General features: G+C 48.0%; 1 protein-coding gene across 1 annotated transcript in view; it reads left to right on the plus strand.

The window, feature by feature from the left end:
- The window catches only part of Map6 (microtubule associated protein 6), a 76,317-nt gene extending 63,356 nt beyond the window's left edge, over positions 1–12,961 (plus strand). The window contains exon 4 of the mRNA XM_031387486.1: positions 11,777–12,961. Coding sequence (XP_031243346.1) covers positions 11,777–12,830 — 1,054 coding nt within the window. The 3' untranslated portion in view covers positions 12,831–12,961. The remainder of the gene's footprint in view (positions 1–11,776) is intronic.
- Positions 12,962–15,531: the final 2,570 nt, after the last annotated feature.

Raw genomic sequence — 15,531 nt, forward strand, 5'->3', positions numbered from 1 at the left:
CCCTGCCCCTGCCCCTGCCCCTGCCTCTGCCTCTGCTGGGATTAAAGGTGTGGTCCACCATTGCCCAGCTCAGAGTAATCCTAAAAGCTGGCCCCAACCCCTTCCCTGCTCAGCGCAGAGCCCTCTCATCTCTGGCATAGCAAAGAGGAGTCTCCTTCTACCACCCACTCTGAACCTGAGCCAGCAGCAGCCCTGTTTTCTAATTCATACTCTACTGTTCTAGCTGTTGTGACCTTGGCTGAGTCTCAGAATTTCTAAAAGCCTCAAAGATTTTGCTGTAATAGTAGATATTGCTCTAATACTAGACTGTATCACCATCTAAACTGATGTGGGATCCAAAGTCAGGAAATGCAGATTGGGCCAGCCAGGAACCATGTGTTCTTAGAATCTGTTTGGTGCTGGAGCTTGCAGGTGGCAGCTGGGAAGAGTGCTGCTAGCAAAGGCTCCTGTCTCAGGTCCCAGTTGTACTGTGAGAGACTGATGCAGGATGAAAGGTGGACCGCCTTTGGCAATGGTTTAATTCCTGATGCTTTGCTTACAGACCACTTCTCTCCCATCTCCTCCCTCTCACCCCCTTGAGTCACAGGGTGGTAGCTGCAGCCACTTGAGGAGCAGCCACTCTCTACAGCAGGGCTGAGATCCAGACTGTCTAGCGATGACTCACTGCCCCGCCCACTCCAGCCCTTCATGGGCTCCCTCCTCTCTGAGCGCCTCTATAAATCACCTGTGCAGATTCTGGTCTTGCAATTACACGTCCTTTTACACCGAATCTCTCTGGACACCGGAACAGACCTTGATTAATTGCTGAAGATTGCTATCCTTTGCTTTACCAGAGGGAGGGGAGCACACAAAAAGATCAATTTGGAAGTTCCCAGGAGCACAGAATTAGATAAGAGCTGAGCCATTTCTGTCTGGCAGCCTCAGTCCTGTACACTATATTTTAAAAAGAGTCAATAGCAGGATTGCAGGTTCTTGGTAACCCATTCAGAGAATCAATTCTGCCCTTGACTTTGCCTTCTTGGAGTTAAAACAACCAAAGATGCTTTTGATAATACTTCTTATATATACAACTGGGAATTCATTTCATTCTTAGAAGGTCAAATCTACAAAATACATTTAATGATTTTTTTAAATAAATAAGTAAATATATTTGTTAGGGCCACTTAGCCACTTAGCTGGCTTCAGAAGCCCATGCCCACGTGGAGAGATGGAGCCCCAAGTCTTAGAGGAATCTGGGAACCAGGGGCCTGGCCCTGGACTCTGATTTTTGTAAGTTACAGAGCTTACAGAGTCCAGCCCACAGGGCAGGAGTAAGCACTGGTTTTGCTTTTACCTGACTTGGTTTCACAATAAGGCTCGTTATAGATAAAGAAATCAAAACTCAGTAATTAAGTCACAAAATCAAACAGCCTGTGAGTGTGAGCCTGGGTTTGAAGCCAGTGGTTGCCGCTAAAACTCATTCTTGGTCCAGCTCTTGGATGCAGCTAGGATTTCTGCTATCCCAGAACACCTGCACCCTACTGTAAGCAGCCTTCCCCTGCCCCCTTCTCAAGGACTACAGTGACTCTTCACCAGAGGCCCTGGATTCCTAGGCAAATTGGGGGTGGGGCACACTCACTTGAGGGTAAGCCTTGTGGATGCAGCCTCCCCCTCCCTACCTGTGATTCCAGCTTCTCCTCCACCTGTTGAGCCACCATGGGTGAACTCTGCCCGGCTGGTGTTCCTTCTGCCACCGTGCTCAGGTAGGCTAGCCCTTGAGCCAGGAAGCTGCTGCTTTCTGGAACTGTTTTCTTTATTAGGGTGTGTTGCATGCTGGAGGTAAACTTAGGGATGGAGCAGTCTGGTATGGTAAACTCAGGAAGGGCTAAGGAGCTGAGCACTGAGCCGGCACTGTGAGGGATCTGTTCTTGAAGATGCATTTCTCAGGAGGCTTCAGGGCCTGAGTCCTGCTGAAGTCATGAAAGACAGCTAGGGCTGGTCGGCGGCAGTACCAGTCGAACTTAGTTCTGAGCAGTAGATGTACCTGGTCTCAGTATTTGCAGAAAGGAGTGAGCTGCGAGCTCCTCCATGGGGTCGTGCATTCTTATACTGTCTGTGCAACTTTGGGCAACTCATATTTCCCTTCTGGGCCTCCTTTCCTCCTCTAGAAAGTTCAAGTGAGAACAATCCCAAGCTGCAGGGCCTGAACATTTGAAAACAAAAAGCTGTATCCTATCAAAAGGTTCTCTTAAACTTAGCCCTGTTAAAGAGGACCAGAGATCCTAAGGCAAACAAAACTAGGAAAATGTGCACGTGCTCTATACGTGGTCATTTGAATTTGATGTAGTGCAAGTTACTTTTTAGCTCCCCATTTAGGATGCCAGCCTCTACTGGGTACCAGCCTGTGCCACACCTCCCTGTGTCCCAACTATATTCAGTGGCCACACACTCAGTAGGCATGTGTGAAATGTTATGGGAAGGAAAGAGGGAAGGGAAGGAAGCAGCAAGCATTGTCCACGTCCTTAGAGAGCCCAGTCTAGAGACAGCTACAGCCTAGTTATAGCCTGATGGGAGCAGCAGCCGTGGAAGAATAAGAACACACAGTGGGAGTCAGAGATGGTCTCGCTGGGTAGGCAGCCGAGAACTGAGTCTTCATCCCTAAGGAGGGTCTCCTAGCCAGGCAGGGAAGGAGAGCAGGAAAACAGGTTGGTAGGGGTGAGTTCAGAGCTAAGAAGTTGTGTTCTGTTTGGAGGTCGTGCCTGCAGCTTAGCTGTCAGTTCTGAGCTCTGGTCCCTAAGTGGTGGGAGCTGCCTGAGACCTGTAAGGGATAGTAGTCTGTTCAGTGAGGGCGGCTGAGCTCTTACCTGTGGGGCACATGCTACCCAGGCAGGCTCAGGCAAGGACATGACTGCTGTCTCTTCTGGGGTCAGGCAGTATGGTGGTCCTGGAAGGGACGCCCCAGAGTGTCAACACCAGTTACTGTCCAGATCGCAGAACCACTGCGATCCCAAGGTGGGCTGTGTCATGGGAATAAATACCCACCCCAGAGCACCAAAGGCAGCTAGGGCCAGCAAGATGCCAGCAGAGACCAGGACGCCTGATGGCCCCAGGTACCAGTGTTCTGGCTGTGCGGGGATACACTTTCATGGAGCAAAGAGGAAAGACATCCAGGAAAGTGATGTCTTTGACCCTGGAGAGAACTTTCAATCTGTTTGAAGAGACACAGGCCATTCAGGGTTAAGGCCAGGCAGGGCTGGCATGGTTCCTGTTCACTGATGGTGACATTGTATTCCGAGTGTGTTAACAAGTGTGTCTGTGGCTGCTGTAGGCACAGCCTGAGTCTCACTTCTGAGTTCCTGGCACAGGGCTGAGTAGAGTGTACATGCTATAGGGTTTGCCCAATGAGTGGATAAAAGAGAAAAATAAGTAGGGTTTGCCCAATGAGTGGATAAAAGAGAAAAAATAAGAGAGGCCACGCCTTAGCTGTTATTGTCATTCCATGTCTGCTAGATACACTGAAACAAAGATGAAAAGACATAGTCCATGGTCTAGAGGGAAAGGCAGACAATCGTCAAACAACATGGTGATTACCAAGGTAGAGGCTCTCACCATGTCCTGGCAGAGTGAGAGAACAGGAGAGTCCTCTCATCTCCATGGATCTTCCTAAGAATAATGAGCCTTCCAAAGACAGTTTCCTTGGCAGTGCCTCTCGGGTGTTGTATTTCCCATCTCTAATTTAGGAACTGTTGTACCCAGGAAACTCGAGCATGACTGTGGGGACCCTGGAGGTAGGCAGGCAGTAAAGGGTCAAAGCTATGACGTCAGCTTGTCTGCCGTCCACTAGCTGGGTACTGTTGGCATGGTCAGCCTGATCCCTGGTCTTCAAGCTCCTTTTGCTCCAATTGTATATCTAAGGTCACCCACCCACCCACCAAGGTACTGGAAGGATCATATTTCTGACCCTGGCTTGCTGTCCATGGCCTTAACCCTGAATGGCCTGTGTCTCTTCAAACAGATTGAAAGTTCTCTCCAGGGTCAAAGACATCACTTTCCTGGGATGTCTTTCCTCTTTGCTCCATGAAAGCATATCCCTACACAGCCAGAACACTGGTACCTGGGGCCATCAGGCCTCCTGGTCTCTGCTGGCATCTTCCTGTCCACCCTTACCAGACCAGGGAACCTCTCTTTTGTGCTGCCATTCCCTAAATATGACCTGTGTTCCAGGAGTCATGCTGAGCAATCTATTGGCCAATCCCCTTTTATAGATTAGGAGACCACAGCTTAGAGCTTGATGTGTCCGTGGCGTCATTCCATGGCTAGGGAGGAGCTGGGTCAGCATTTGAGCTCAGCTTTTCGGGTCTTGAGCCCGCCCTTACACTTTTCTCTCTGTGAGTTTGTTTCTTACATTATGTGATGCAGTATAGGGCACGCAGCTTTTGCTCGGGTAATGAGGCTCTTTTTCTCCCTTTGGACTTTTCCTGGGCAGGACTCTACGCAATTGAGTACATTGCCCTGTCTAGGTATATTGGAGGAAATTTAGGAAGAAAGATTAGGCTGGGGGCCCACGGGTGGGGGTGTGGGACACCAGTGGCAGCCAGTACAGTTCCTTTCCCAGCTACTCCAGGCCAGGACTCAGTAGTCTGAATTCTAGATTCTGGGTTGGTTTGGTTTTGTTTGTTTTGGTTTGGTTTTGGTGTGTGTGTGTGTGTGTGTGTGTGTGTGTGTGTGTGTGTGTGTTGGGTTTTGTTTTTAAGACAAGAGTTTACCATGGGGTCCAAGCTAGCCTTGAACTCAGTATGTAGCTTTAGATAGCTTTGAACTCACAACAAATCTTCCTGCCTCAGCCTCCAAGCAGTGGGATTAAAAGAAGCACACACCACCACACCCACTTTCACTTCTAGATTCTGGGAGAATAGATCCAGTGTCTCTATGCTCTGGAAGCTCTGACTGTCTCTATGGAAACAAGAGGCTGTGGGTGAAGTGTCTGAGACTCGAAGTCTCATGCATTCTTGAAATGCTAATTTGAAATAGGAGAGCCTAGCACAGAAAAGATTCATGTTTGTCCGTTCACTAGACAAACACAAACACTCGGCCTTATCATTTGACCTGAGTGAGATCCTGTTTAAGGTGCAGAGGATACAATTGTGAGCAAAAGTTGGCCTAGTCCCCACCCACTGAATACCTCCAGATAGCACGGGAAACTTTAATCCAAAAGAGTAAGCAATTGACTAAGCAAAGAGAGAGCTGGTGGACCCCCTGTGGCCATGACTGGGGTCAGGGCAGGTTCTCCAGGGCAGCCTCAGTGAGCTGAGAAACACACTCAGGATGGGTAGGCTTTATTCAACTGAAGAGCTAAGGGAATGTTTTGGGCAGAGGGGAAGGGCTTTGGAAGACCTAGCCAATGCAAAAGCTAGAAAATGGGAAAGAGGGGCACATGCACAGGAGAGAGGAGTAGACTGCTGTCCCGCTTCATGGCAGATCCCTCTCTCTATCCTCGGTGCAGAGAGAAATCCCTGAAGGGTTGAAAGCAGAGAAGGGGTGGGATCGGGTCTGCTTTCCTGAAGATTCTCATCTCTGTGTGAAGCACACGCTGGAGGACAAGACAGAAAGGGACTATGTTAGTGTTTGGGGCAGTGCTCTGTGGCAGGTGGGAGAGGTGTAGACTAAGAGGAGCTGGGGTGATGGGACCTGATGGAGAGGAGGCATCAGAGGGGAAAGAGGACACCAAGGTTGATTGACTCTGGCTCGGGCCAGAGTGAGCCAGATATCAGGGCCAATATCTGTAAATCTTTCCACTTGGCCCTCTTCATTCTTCATACTGTGCTGGGTATTGGATCTTCTTCAGACAAGGCACATGGTCCCGCCCTCAGGCACTGAGGGTCTAATGGGAGAATGTAAATGTGAGGAGAGAGAGTAAGGCAAGGGGTGTGCGTAAGAGACATGAACAAAGACCTGACAAAAGTTTAGTCCACCTAGCCAAGTCTTCAGGGGCAGGCAGGGAAAAGGATGTGGGGAGATTGGACCAGGAAGCAGAATCCACAGATGGAGGCAGTACCCCAGGAGGCTCTAGTGAGCATTAGACAATCAGGGAGATCAAGACAAGGACAAAGGTCACAGGAAGGCCCACCTTTCTGCAGGGATCCATGGGAGTTGAAGGAGATAAACCCTTACTACAGCTACCCTAGGGCTGGGTGTACCTGTCCTATGCATATACCCAAGAACTTGATGAATACAGTTCAGTTCCCAATAGCGATCCTCTGTTTCTCTGCCATAACAATCCCTGATAACCGCTATCCCCATTTTACAGGTGAGGAAACCAAGACCCATGTGGTTCAGTAATTGCCCAAGACCTCTCAGGCAATAAGCATCACAGAAGGGAAGATCAGGCCAACCTGTCTGTCTCACTTCCAGAGGTTTGCGCTGTGGGACCCTCAGGCCGGGAGGTAGAAGGATCATTATCGTGGAAGATCTGAAGCTGGCTCAGGGCAGCAGGCCTAGTTGTACAAACTATCCATCCCCAAGACAAAGAGCCACCTTGTGGCCCAGAGGAACTGAACTAAGTCACTTTGCTAGCCTGTCACCTTCCTACCCTCCATTGGAGGGGCCCTTTGTTCCTTGTATACAGTACCTAGAGGTGGTGGGCACATGCCACAGAGGAAGGCTGGCAGAGATGGGGGAGCCACGTTGTGACTGCCTAGGGATAGTGAGGGCTCACAAATACCATGAGGGTGGTTCTGCTCATGGGAACCCTGTCAAAATCAACCTGATTTTCAAAATCAATGCCTAATTTATAAAAGTAAGAAAACCAAATATCCAGCTAAATGTAGCAGTCTCCAGTTAAGGAAGATTTATGTCTCAGCTCTTCTAAATTCTTTGAACCAAATCATAAATCCTGCAGCTTGGTGGGTTATAGATGTTCCATGACAGTTTATAAACTTTGTAAAGCCACCTCAGGTTCTTTAACTTGAAATGGCATGTCTCATTTAACAAACGAACGGCTGGCTTAGACACGGTGTGCTGCTGCTCGGGCTAGGGCCAGGCTTGACGCCTCTCTTTATAGAGGCCTGCAAACCTACTGGACCATACTTACCTCTGCTTCATTGGCATCAGACACCAAGTGGCAGCCATTCTGTAATCCTTAAATGTGTATATCTGCTTGTTTTTAGTTTTAAGTATTTGAGGCCAGGTCTTCCTGTGTAGGTCTGATTGTCCTGGACTCAACCAAACTGACCCCAAACTTATAGAGATCTGCCTGCCTCTGCCTTTGCCTCTGCCTCCCAGGCACTGGGATTAAAGGTGTATATTCACACCGGGAATATTTGCTTATTCATGTGTACCACTCACCAGGAATGTTGAAAGTTCATTCGGAAGGCCCTGTGTTGCTGATCTTTTCCCAGTCTCACTCCCAGCCACTTTTGCTCCCAGATTTTACTTCTGATAAAATATTAGAGATGCTTGCTTGGTTTTCCCTTAGAAGCATCAAATATCAGAAGATGGTTTTGATTTTGTGTTTTGAAGTAAGATTTGATATAGCCCAGGCTAGCTTCCAGTTTTTAATGTAGTCCAGGATAACCTTAAACTCATGATCCTCCTGCTGCCTCTGCCTTCACCTGACAAGTGCTGGGGATACAAGCCTGAGGCTCTATGCTAGTTGATGGAATGCTGGGATAGAACCCAGGCTTTGTGCATGCTAGGTAAGCATGCTACCAACCGAATGACAACCCCAATTCCCCAGAAGAATTTTTTAAATTATTTGTTCATGTCCTGATTGTATTTGCCAAAAGGGCATAAGAAAAAAAATGAAATAATTTATAAACCTAATTTAATTACATGTTTCATATTTTTTAAAAAAAATCACAAAGCTAATTTGGATAATCTAATTTGCCAAATTACCTTGAACTTTTGAATCACATAGACTTTTCCCAAAGCTAATAAAAAAAAAAGAAAGAAAGAGGGAAAGGGGGGAAAAAAGGCGTGTTATAGGTTTATTTAACTCATTTCTAGTCCTTTTAAATATGTATTTTGAGTGAGTGTGTATGTGTGTGAGTATGTGTGAGTATGTGTGTGAGTATGAATGTGTGTGTGTGTGAATGTGTGTGAATGTGTGTGAGTGTGTGTGAATGTGTGTGAGTGTGTGAATGTGTGTGAGTGTATGTATGAGTGTGTGAGTGTGTGTGAGTGTGTGTGTGAATGTGTGTGTGAGTGTGTGAATGTGTGTGTGAGTGTGTGAATGTGTGTGAGTGTGAGTGTGTGTGAGTAGGTGTGAGTGTGTATGAGTGAGTGTGTGTGTGTGTGTGTGTGTGTGTGTGTGTACCACATATGTGCAGGAGTCTACTGAAGTCAGAAGAGGTTTCAGAAGCCCTGGAACTGGAGTTACAGACAATCATGAGCCACCATATGGGTGCTGGGAACTGAACTTGGAGTCTCCAGAAAAATAGCAAGTGTTCTTAACCACTGAGCCACCTCTCCAGCCCTCTTTTCTAATGTTTAAAAGTTTTAATTGCACGTATGTAGGTGTGCACATGTATTTTACATGTGTATGGGCATGTGCATTCTACAATGCACATGTGTAAGTCAGAGGACAACTTGTGGAAGTTGGTTCTTTCCCTCCAACATGAGGGTTCTGGAGAATAAACCTCTATATGAGTGTCAAGCTTGGGGGTGTGTCATCTTACTGGCCCTCCTTTTGAATCCTAATTCTAAAGTTCATGAGGTTTAAAGTAGTTAAAGAGATTTAACTACTAGGGTAAAAATTTTTCTGGCAGATCAATATGGAGTTAGATGCATACTAATGAAAATGGTTGAGAGTGTTCAGTAGGCTTAGAGCCAAGGCTGCACACACCCGGGGCACACAGGGTCCGACCCAGGCTCAAGGACTGCTCTTGTGTATGAGCTTTATGTCAGCAGGGGGCGCCAATGCCCTGTCAGTGGGTTAGGGTCGGCAACTTAGTAGCGCTACATTGCTGAAGATCATACCCAGGTCACCCAAAGATCTGAGAGGATACATCTAATAGCAGTCCTGAGTCTCTTCTAAGTCCAGCTTTCACCTTCCCTCTGACCACCACCCAGCACTGGAGGGGCGTTAGTGCCATGTTTGGGTTCTGCATGTCTCCCGGCCTTGCCTGGCCGTCTCCTCACATTCTTAGTTTCCCTAGTGACAACCTGGCCAGGGCCCTGCCTAACTGCGGTGCTAAGCCAGAGGGCCATGCTGGCCCTCTCTTACCCCTGTGTTGTTCAGTGATGGCATTGGGGACAGTACAGACAGGCTACTTACATCATCACTGTGCAATCTGCTGAGTCAGAGATCCCCAGGTAACTTGAGATGCCAAATACAGTAAAGAGCTTATGGATCAATCGGGCACAGCAGAATAAAAATAACCTCTGTGTGTGTGTGTGTGTGTGTGTGTGTGTGTGTGTGTGTGTGTGTCGCTTATAATTAAGTAGATAATCATTCTACTACCAAATGCTGGCCATGGTGCGAAATGCTGTGCCCCCGCCTGCCAATCATATATTTCTGCGTTAATATCATTACAAACAATGAAGAGATGACAAGCCTGAGACCTAGAGAGTTAAATCACAGTGAGCCAAGAACATATCCTGAGGTAGGGATGGGCTATCAGGGAGTAGAGTACTTGCCTACGTCAATTCTCAGCACTGCGTTAAAAACAAAAACAACGTGGTAGCAACACACCTGTGTCCTTAAACACTCCAGTGGCGGAAGCAGGAGGCAGGAGTTCAAAGTCATCCTCAGCTACGTAACCAGTTCAAAGTCAGCCTGGACTACAAGAGACCTTATTTAAAAAAAATAAAAATTAATTAATTAAATAAAATAAAAAAGAAATAAAAAGAGAAGATTAGAAAGAAAGAAAAGGTGGTCTCTAAGATTATCTCTAAGAATCAGTAGGGCTAGGGATGGCTCACAGGTACCCTGAATGATTACTTTGTATGACTAAACCCTGAGTTCAGCAACAATATCACAAAAAGAAAAAGGAAAACATAAAATAAGAGAAGCAGGCAAAAAATTCCTCTAAAAGCCTGACTAGGTATGCCTGAAGAGCTGGCTCAGCAATTACATTCATTGCTATTCCAGAGGATCTAGGTTAGATTTCCCAGTACCTACCATCTGAAACTCTGGTTCCAGAGGGTCTGACTACTCTACCAACCTCCCTGGGCATGGCACCCATGTGGTACACATACACAAAGACAGACAACACACACACACACACACTTATAGCCCCTGTCTGTCAAATGCTAACAGATTTTGTTGTTATGAAGTGTAAATGAATAATACCAAGAAATGCCTTGTACTGAAGACTGTTGCGAACCAGGCTCTCTGAGGGAAAATGCACAGGCCCCAGAAGCAGAAAGATCTAGGACCTAGTTCCTGCAGGTATCTCAGCTCCTCATCATTGCCTCTCTGCAGACCTCAGCTTCAAATTCCAACAAGCAGGGTGGTAAACCCCTTGCTGTGTGTCTCACACCCATGAGTTTCACAGGGCTTCTGTGTTGCTGCCATGAGCTATAGAAAGAAGGGATTTGGAAGGAGGAATGTGCTGAGGTGTGCCAGGGTCTGTGACACTCTTAAGTGGCAACTGTCAGCCTGGCCTACATAGAAGGTGTGTGCACTGTAGACCAGAGGGCTTGAGATTGGCCAGGTCTGAATTGGCAGTGTTTATCCTCAGGTGGCAGTGTTTGTGCATGCTCTCTGCAATGAGGGTGGACCAAGGGATGGGGCAGGTGGCTGCAGTCAGCCACACAGGGCAAGAATCCCATGAGGGCTCGAGGGAAAGGCTCGGGCACTTGGATTTGGAGAATAAACCCAGGAGTCTTGGAGTGAGTGCAATAGTCTTGAGGGAGTGGGAGTGGGGGTAGGTAAAGGCGACCAGGGCCTGAATAGGGAGACCCAGTTAGTTGTCTACCAAGGGCTTGTGGGGTGACCAGACAGTATGGGATGCACTGGATGCAAAGAATTAAGGAGTAGTCATATTAAAAAGAATTCACTTTAATTTTAAAATAATTCACTTTCTATTATTATGTGTGGATCGTACTAAGTGTGAATAATGAAATAGTCTACCTCTTGATTAGTAGTTCTCAATCTTCCTAATGCTGTGACCCTTTAATACAGTTCCTCGTGTTATGGTGACCCCCAACCATAAATATTTTCATTGCTTCTTCATAACTGTAATTTTGCTACTGTTATAAGTTGTAATGTAAATATCTGATGTATGATCCACAGGTTGGTGGGTATGTGTGGAGGGGGTAGGTGAGAAGGATGTTCTCGCCCCTTTTCTGATACTCCGTAGACCCTTTGTTCTTGCCAGTAGCCATCCCTTAATAGAGTCCCAGGAGGAGGGAGAACCTTGGAAGGGCCTAGAAAAACAACAGAGAAGTTGGGTTTCTGCGAGCATTGGGTAGATAGTAACACAGGGCTCCAAAGATGGGCCTGCAGTACAGGAAGAAGTGGGAGTACATGGAATATACGCTAGGTGGGCTGCAGGTTGCCCACTAGACAGTTCAAGTCTGGGGAGATTCCTGCTGCTGTCTCCCAGGTACTGCGCCCTTTGCCACCTGCAGGTTCTAATCAATTGGCAAACACATTGAATGACCAATTCCCTGGGCTGCCCTGCCCCCACTCTGCATTCCCTATTAATGCAGAAATCCAATTTCTTCTTAGCTCCTCCACTAAGAGCTACCCTGCCCCAGGCCCCATGAGGCCACGTCTCATCAGGCAATCTGTGTTCTGCTCTCTTCCTGGCTGGTTCTTGGCCCTCAGTGATCATCTCTCTCTCCTTTGCAGGAGCCGGGTCAAACCCACCAGTGATGCACATAAGAATCAAAGTCCTGTAGCCAAAGAACCACACAAGGATCAAGGTCCTGTGGCCTCAGGTCTTCCGAAAGGCCAAGGACCTATGGTCCAAGAGCCTTTGAAGGATCAAGGCCCCATGGTGCCAGGACTGCCAAAAGATCAAGTTCCTACAGTCCCAGGGTCCTTAAAGGGTCAAAGCCCTACAGCCCCGGGCCCTCCAAAGGATCAAGGTGCTGTGCTCTTAGGGCCCATGAAGGATCTAGGTCCAATGGCCCCAGCACCAACGGCCCCAGCACCTGTCAAGGTTCAAGACCGCGTGGCATCTGAGCTTTTAAAGAGTCAAGAGGCTGTCACCCTAGCACCAGCCAAAGCCCAAAGCCCTCTGTTGCAAGAGCCTCTGAAGAGTCAGAGTCCTGTGATTCCAGCAAGAGCTAAGGATCAAAGTTCACCAGCACCAGCACCAGCACCTCTGAAGGACCCAGGTCCTGTGATCCCCGAGCCTGAGAAGGAGCGAGCTCCCATGGTCCCAGAGCGTAGGAAGGACCAGAATGTCTCCATCATGGCATCTTTGAAGAATGAAGCTCCTGTGGTCTCTGAGTCTGGGAAGAATCAAGGCTTAGCAGGCCTAGAGCCAGTCAAAAATACAGGTACAGATCCAGCAGCCCCCACGCATCCGAAGGGACATGATGCTGGGTTCGTAGCACCTGTGAAGAAACAAGGTCCAGTGGTCCCTGAGCCAGTGAAGAGCCAAGACCCCATTATCCCAGCACTGACTAAGGACCAAGATCCCATGCTCCCAGAGTCTCCAAAGAATCAAAGCCCCGTGGTCCTTGGGCCTATAAAGAATCAAGACCCTATAATCCCAGTCCCTCTAAAGGGTCAGGATCCCCTGGTGCCAGCCCCTACAAAGGACCAAGGTCCTACAGCCCCTGACCCTCTGAAGACTCAAGGTCCCAGAGGCCCTCAACTGCCCACAGTCTCACCTTCACCCCCAGTCATGATCCCAACAGTTCCCCATACGGAATATATTGAGGGATCCCCTTGATGCCCCTGAAATGCCATGAAGGAGCTGGCAGTGAAAGTACTTCCCTCCTGGGGAGGCAAAGACATCTATTTAATCTGCATGAAACTGTGCTGTATAGTCTTGCTGGAATCTAATAAAATTGGTTCCTCTGGCTCAGCAATGTCTCTGGCTCTGTGGTGTTGGTGTGTGTGTGTGTGTGTGTGTGTGTGTGTGTGTGTGTGTGTGTGTGGTGTATGTATGTGCCACGCACACTGAATGGGTGAGGCTGTGGAGTCAGAAACACACAGTTCTTAGGGTTTGTCAGCATGACCTAGGGATTAGGCAGGTGCTGGGTGCTTTCCCTGGAGAGACATGAACAGATGCCCATGTGCCTCTAAAGGGACTGAACAAAGAGATGGTTCCCCACCACCACCACCTAGTTTAGTAACCATTGAGTTTATTGGGGTCACCTAACAGGACTATGGATGCAGCATTACCTACAGGAGCATGTTTTACTCAAAGGCAGTTGCATCGCTGATAAACCCAAGACTCATTAAAGCTGTATCCCTGAAGATCTTTGCCGGACTTACTGGAGAATCTTCCTGCTCCAGAGATCCCTATTTATACAGCCTTGGGGCACAGCCTTGTGAATCTTGTATGTTTTGGGTGTCTCCTGATCCTTACTTATATACCCTTGTGAATCTTGCCTGTTTCAGCAGTTTCCTGAGACTTTTAAATTCCATTCACTTTCCGAGTCTTTACAGCCTCCCTCCAGGAGGAGATGTTTCAATTTCCAGGAAACAGCTGCACAATAGTAATTGATGCTGGGAGATTGGGGAGGAGGAAGGTAGCTAGGCAACACAAGGATCTGAGCCATGAAAGCTCACAAGAGGCAAATCCCAGCAGACTGGACTCTGGATGAGTTAGAGTTGAAGCCCATAGATGAAATAGAAGCATCCATTCAACTGAACTGGGGAAATCTTTGGTGATAGTTGTTGGTCATGGGGTCAGCTCATCCAATCCAGGCATCGTTGATATGCGTCTCGGGACTCTGTAATGAGGCTCAAAGCAAACACTTGATGATGCTCATTCTGTATCCATGACAGCTGAATGTGGGATTTATAAATATTGCCTTAGCTGGGCACAGTGCTACAGGCCTGTAGTCCCAGCTAGCCAAGAGATAGAAGCAGGAGGATGGCTTGAGCCCAGGGGTCAAAAGCTTGGCTTAGGCTACATAGTGGGGTCTTATCTGAGTAACACAGGCTGGTCTTGAACTCAAGATCCATCTGCCCCTACCTTCCAAGTACTTGAATTACAGACATGTGTGTGCTACTGTGCCCAGACAAAATAAGGGGTTTTGTTTTGTTTTGTTTTTTGTCTTTTTAAAAATAAATTTTAAATTTTAAATGCTCCAAATTTCCAGCCCACTCCTGCTTTTCCTCGAGCATGTGCTCAGTAGAGAAGTAGGGTTGCTGCTGTCAGGAGCCTCAGTCAACTTCTGATGTTATTATATAGGTTTGGGGGATTCTTTGTTGTATGTTTGTCTGATTGTTTTGAGTTAGGGTCTCCCCAGCTTTGGGGACTTCTTCTGCTTCTGCCTCCTTGGCGCTGGGGTTACAGGTGTCTTCTACCCTGCCTAGTAAAGGAATTCTAGTCTTATAACAACAAGGCGTAACGTGGCCTGAGGCTTGGCTTCAAGAGCACAGTGTAGGAAGGCATGTGGTAGACAAGGCAGGAAGACTCCCTGGAGAAAATGGCTATAGTGCTCTGAAAGGGTGCTGGATGAACCAGAAGACTGTAGAGGGGGGCTATCTACATGGCTTCGCTATCTATATGGGTATGGCTGGAGGGTCCGGTGAACACCTTTGGCTTTCATCCAAGGAATGTGGTTTGTATAAAGACTTGACCAAGTGTCACGGTTTGAATATGCCTGGCCCAGGAAGTGATACTTTTTGGAGGTGTGGCCTTGTTGGAGTAGGTGTGTCACTGTGAGTGTAGGCTTTAAGACCCTCATCCTAGCTGCTTTGAAGTCAGGATTCTGCTAGCAGCCTTCAGATGAAGATGTAGAACTCTCAGTTCCTCCTGAGCCGTGCCAGCCTGGACGCTGCCATGTTCCCACCTTGTTGATAATGAACTGGACCTCTGAACCTGTAAGCCGGCCCCAATTAAATGTTGTCCTTATAAGAGTTGCCTTGGTCATGGTGTCTGTTCACAGCAATAAAATCCTAAGTAAGACACTAAGGGAATCCAGGCAGTGGTGGCGCATGCCTTTAATCCCAGCACTTGGGAGGCAGAGGCAGGCGGATCTCCGAGTTTGAGGCCAGCCTGGTCTACAGAGTGAGTTCCAGGACAGTCAGAGCTATACAGAGAAACCCTGTCTGTAAAAAAGAAAGATACCAAGGTCTGGAGGCAGGGGTTGGGGTGGGGGTTGATGAGGGATTAATTGTAACCATCAAGAATGATCAGTTTTGTGTTGGGTCCCATGCCTGGGAGGTAATGCTACAGAAGAGGAAGGCAGGAAAACGCCACTTGTGTGCACATGTTCCTCTTCAGGTCCTCCTCACATCCAGCAGGTAGATGAGAGTGTCTCTCTGACAGCATTCCCTGAGGGTCTCCGGGCAGCCAGGGGCACGTGTCTGGCAAGCCACTGGCTAGCAGACAGGCTGCCTGGGGGCAGGTCTGGGACAAGGCTGGGCTGTGGAGAGAGAGGTTCCTGCAGGATGATCGCAAGAGGAGGCAGAGT

Source organism: Mastomys coucha, unplaced genomic scaffold, assembly GCF_008632895.1.
Source record: "Mastomys coucha isolate ucsf_1 unplaced genomic scaffold, UCSF_Mcou_1 pScaffold21, whole genome shotgun sequence".
NCBI classification, from domain to species: Eukaryota; Metazoa; Chordata; class Mammalia; order Rodentia; family Muridae; genus Mastomys; species Mastomys coucha.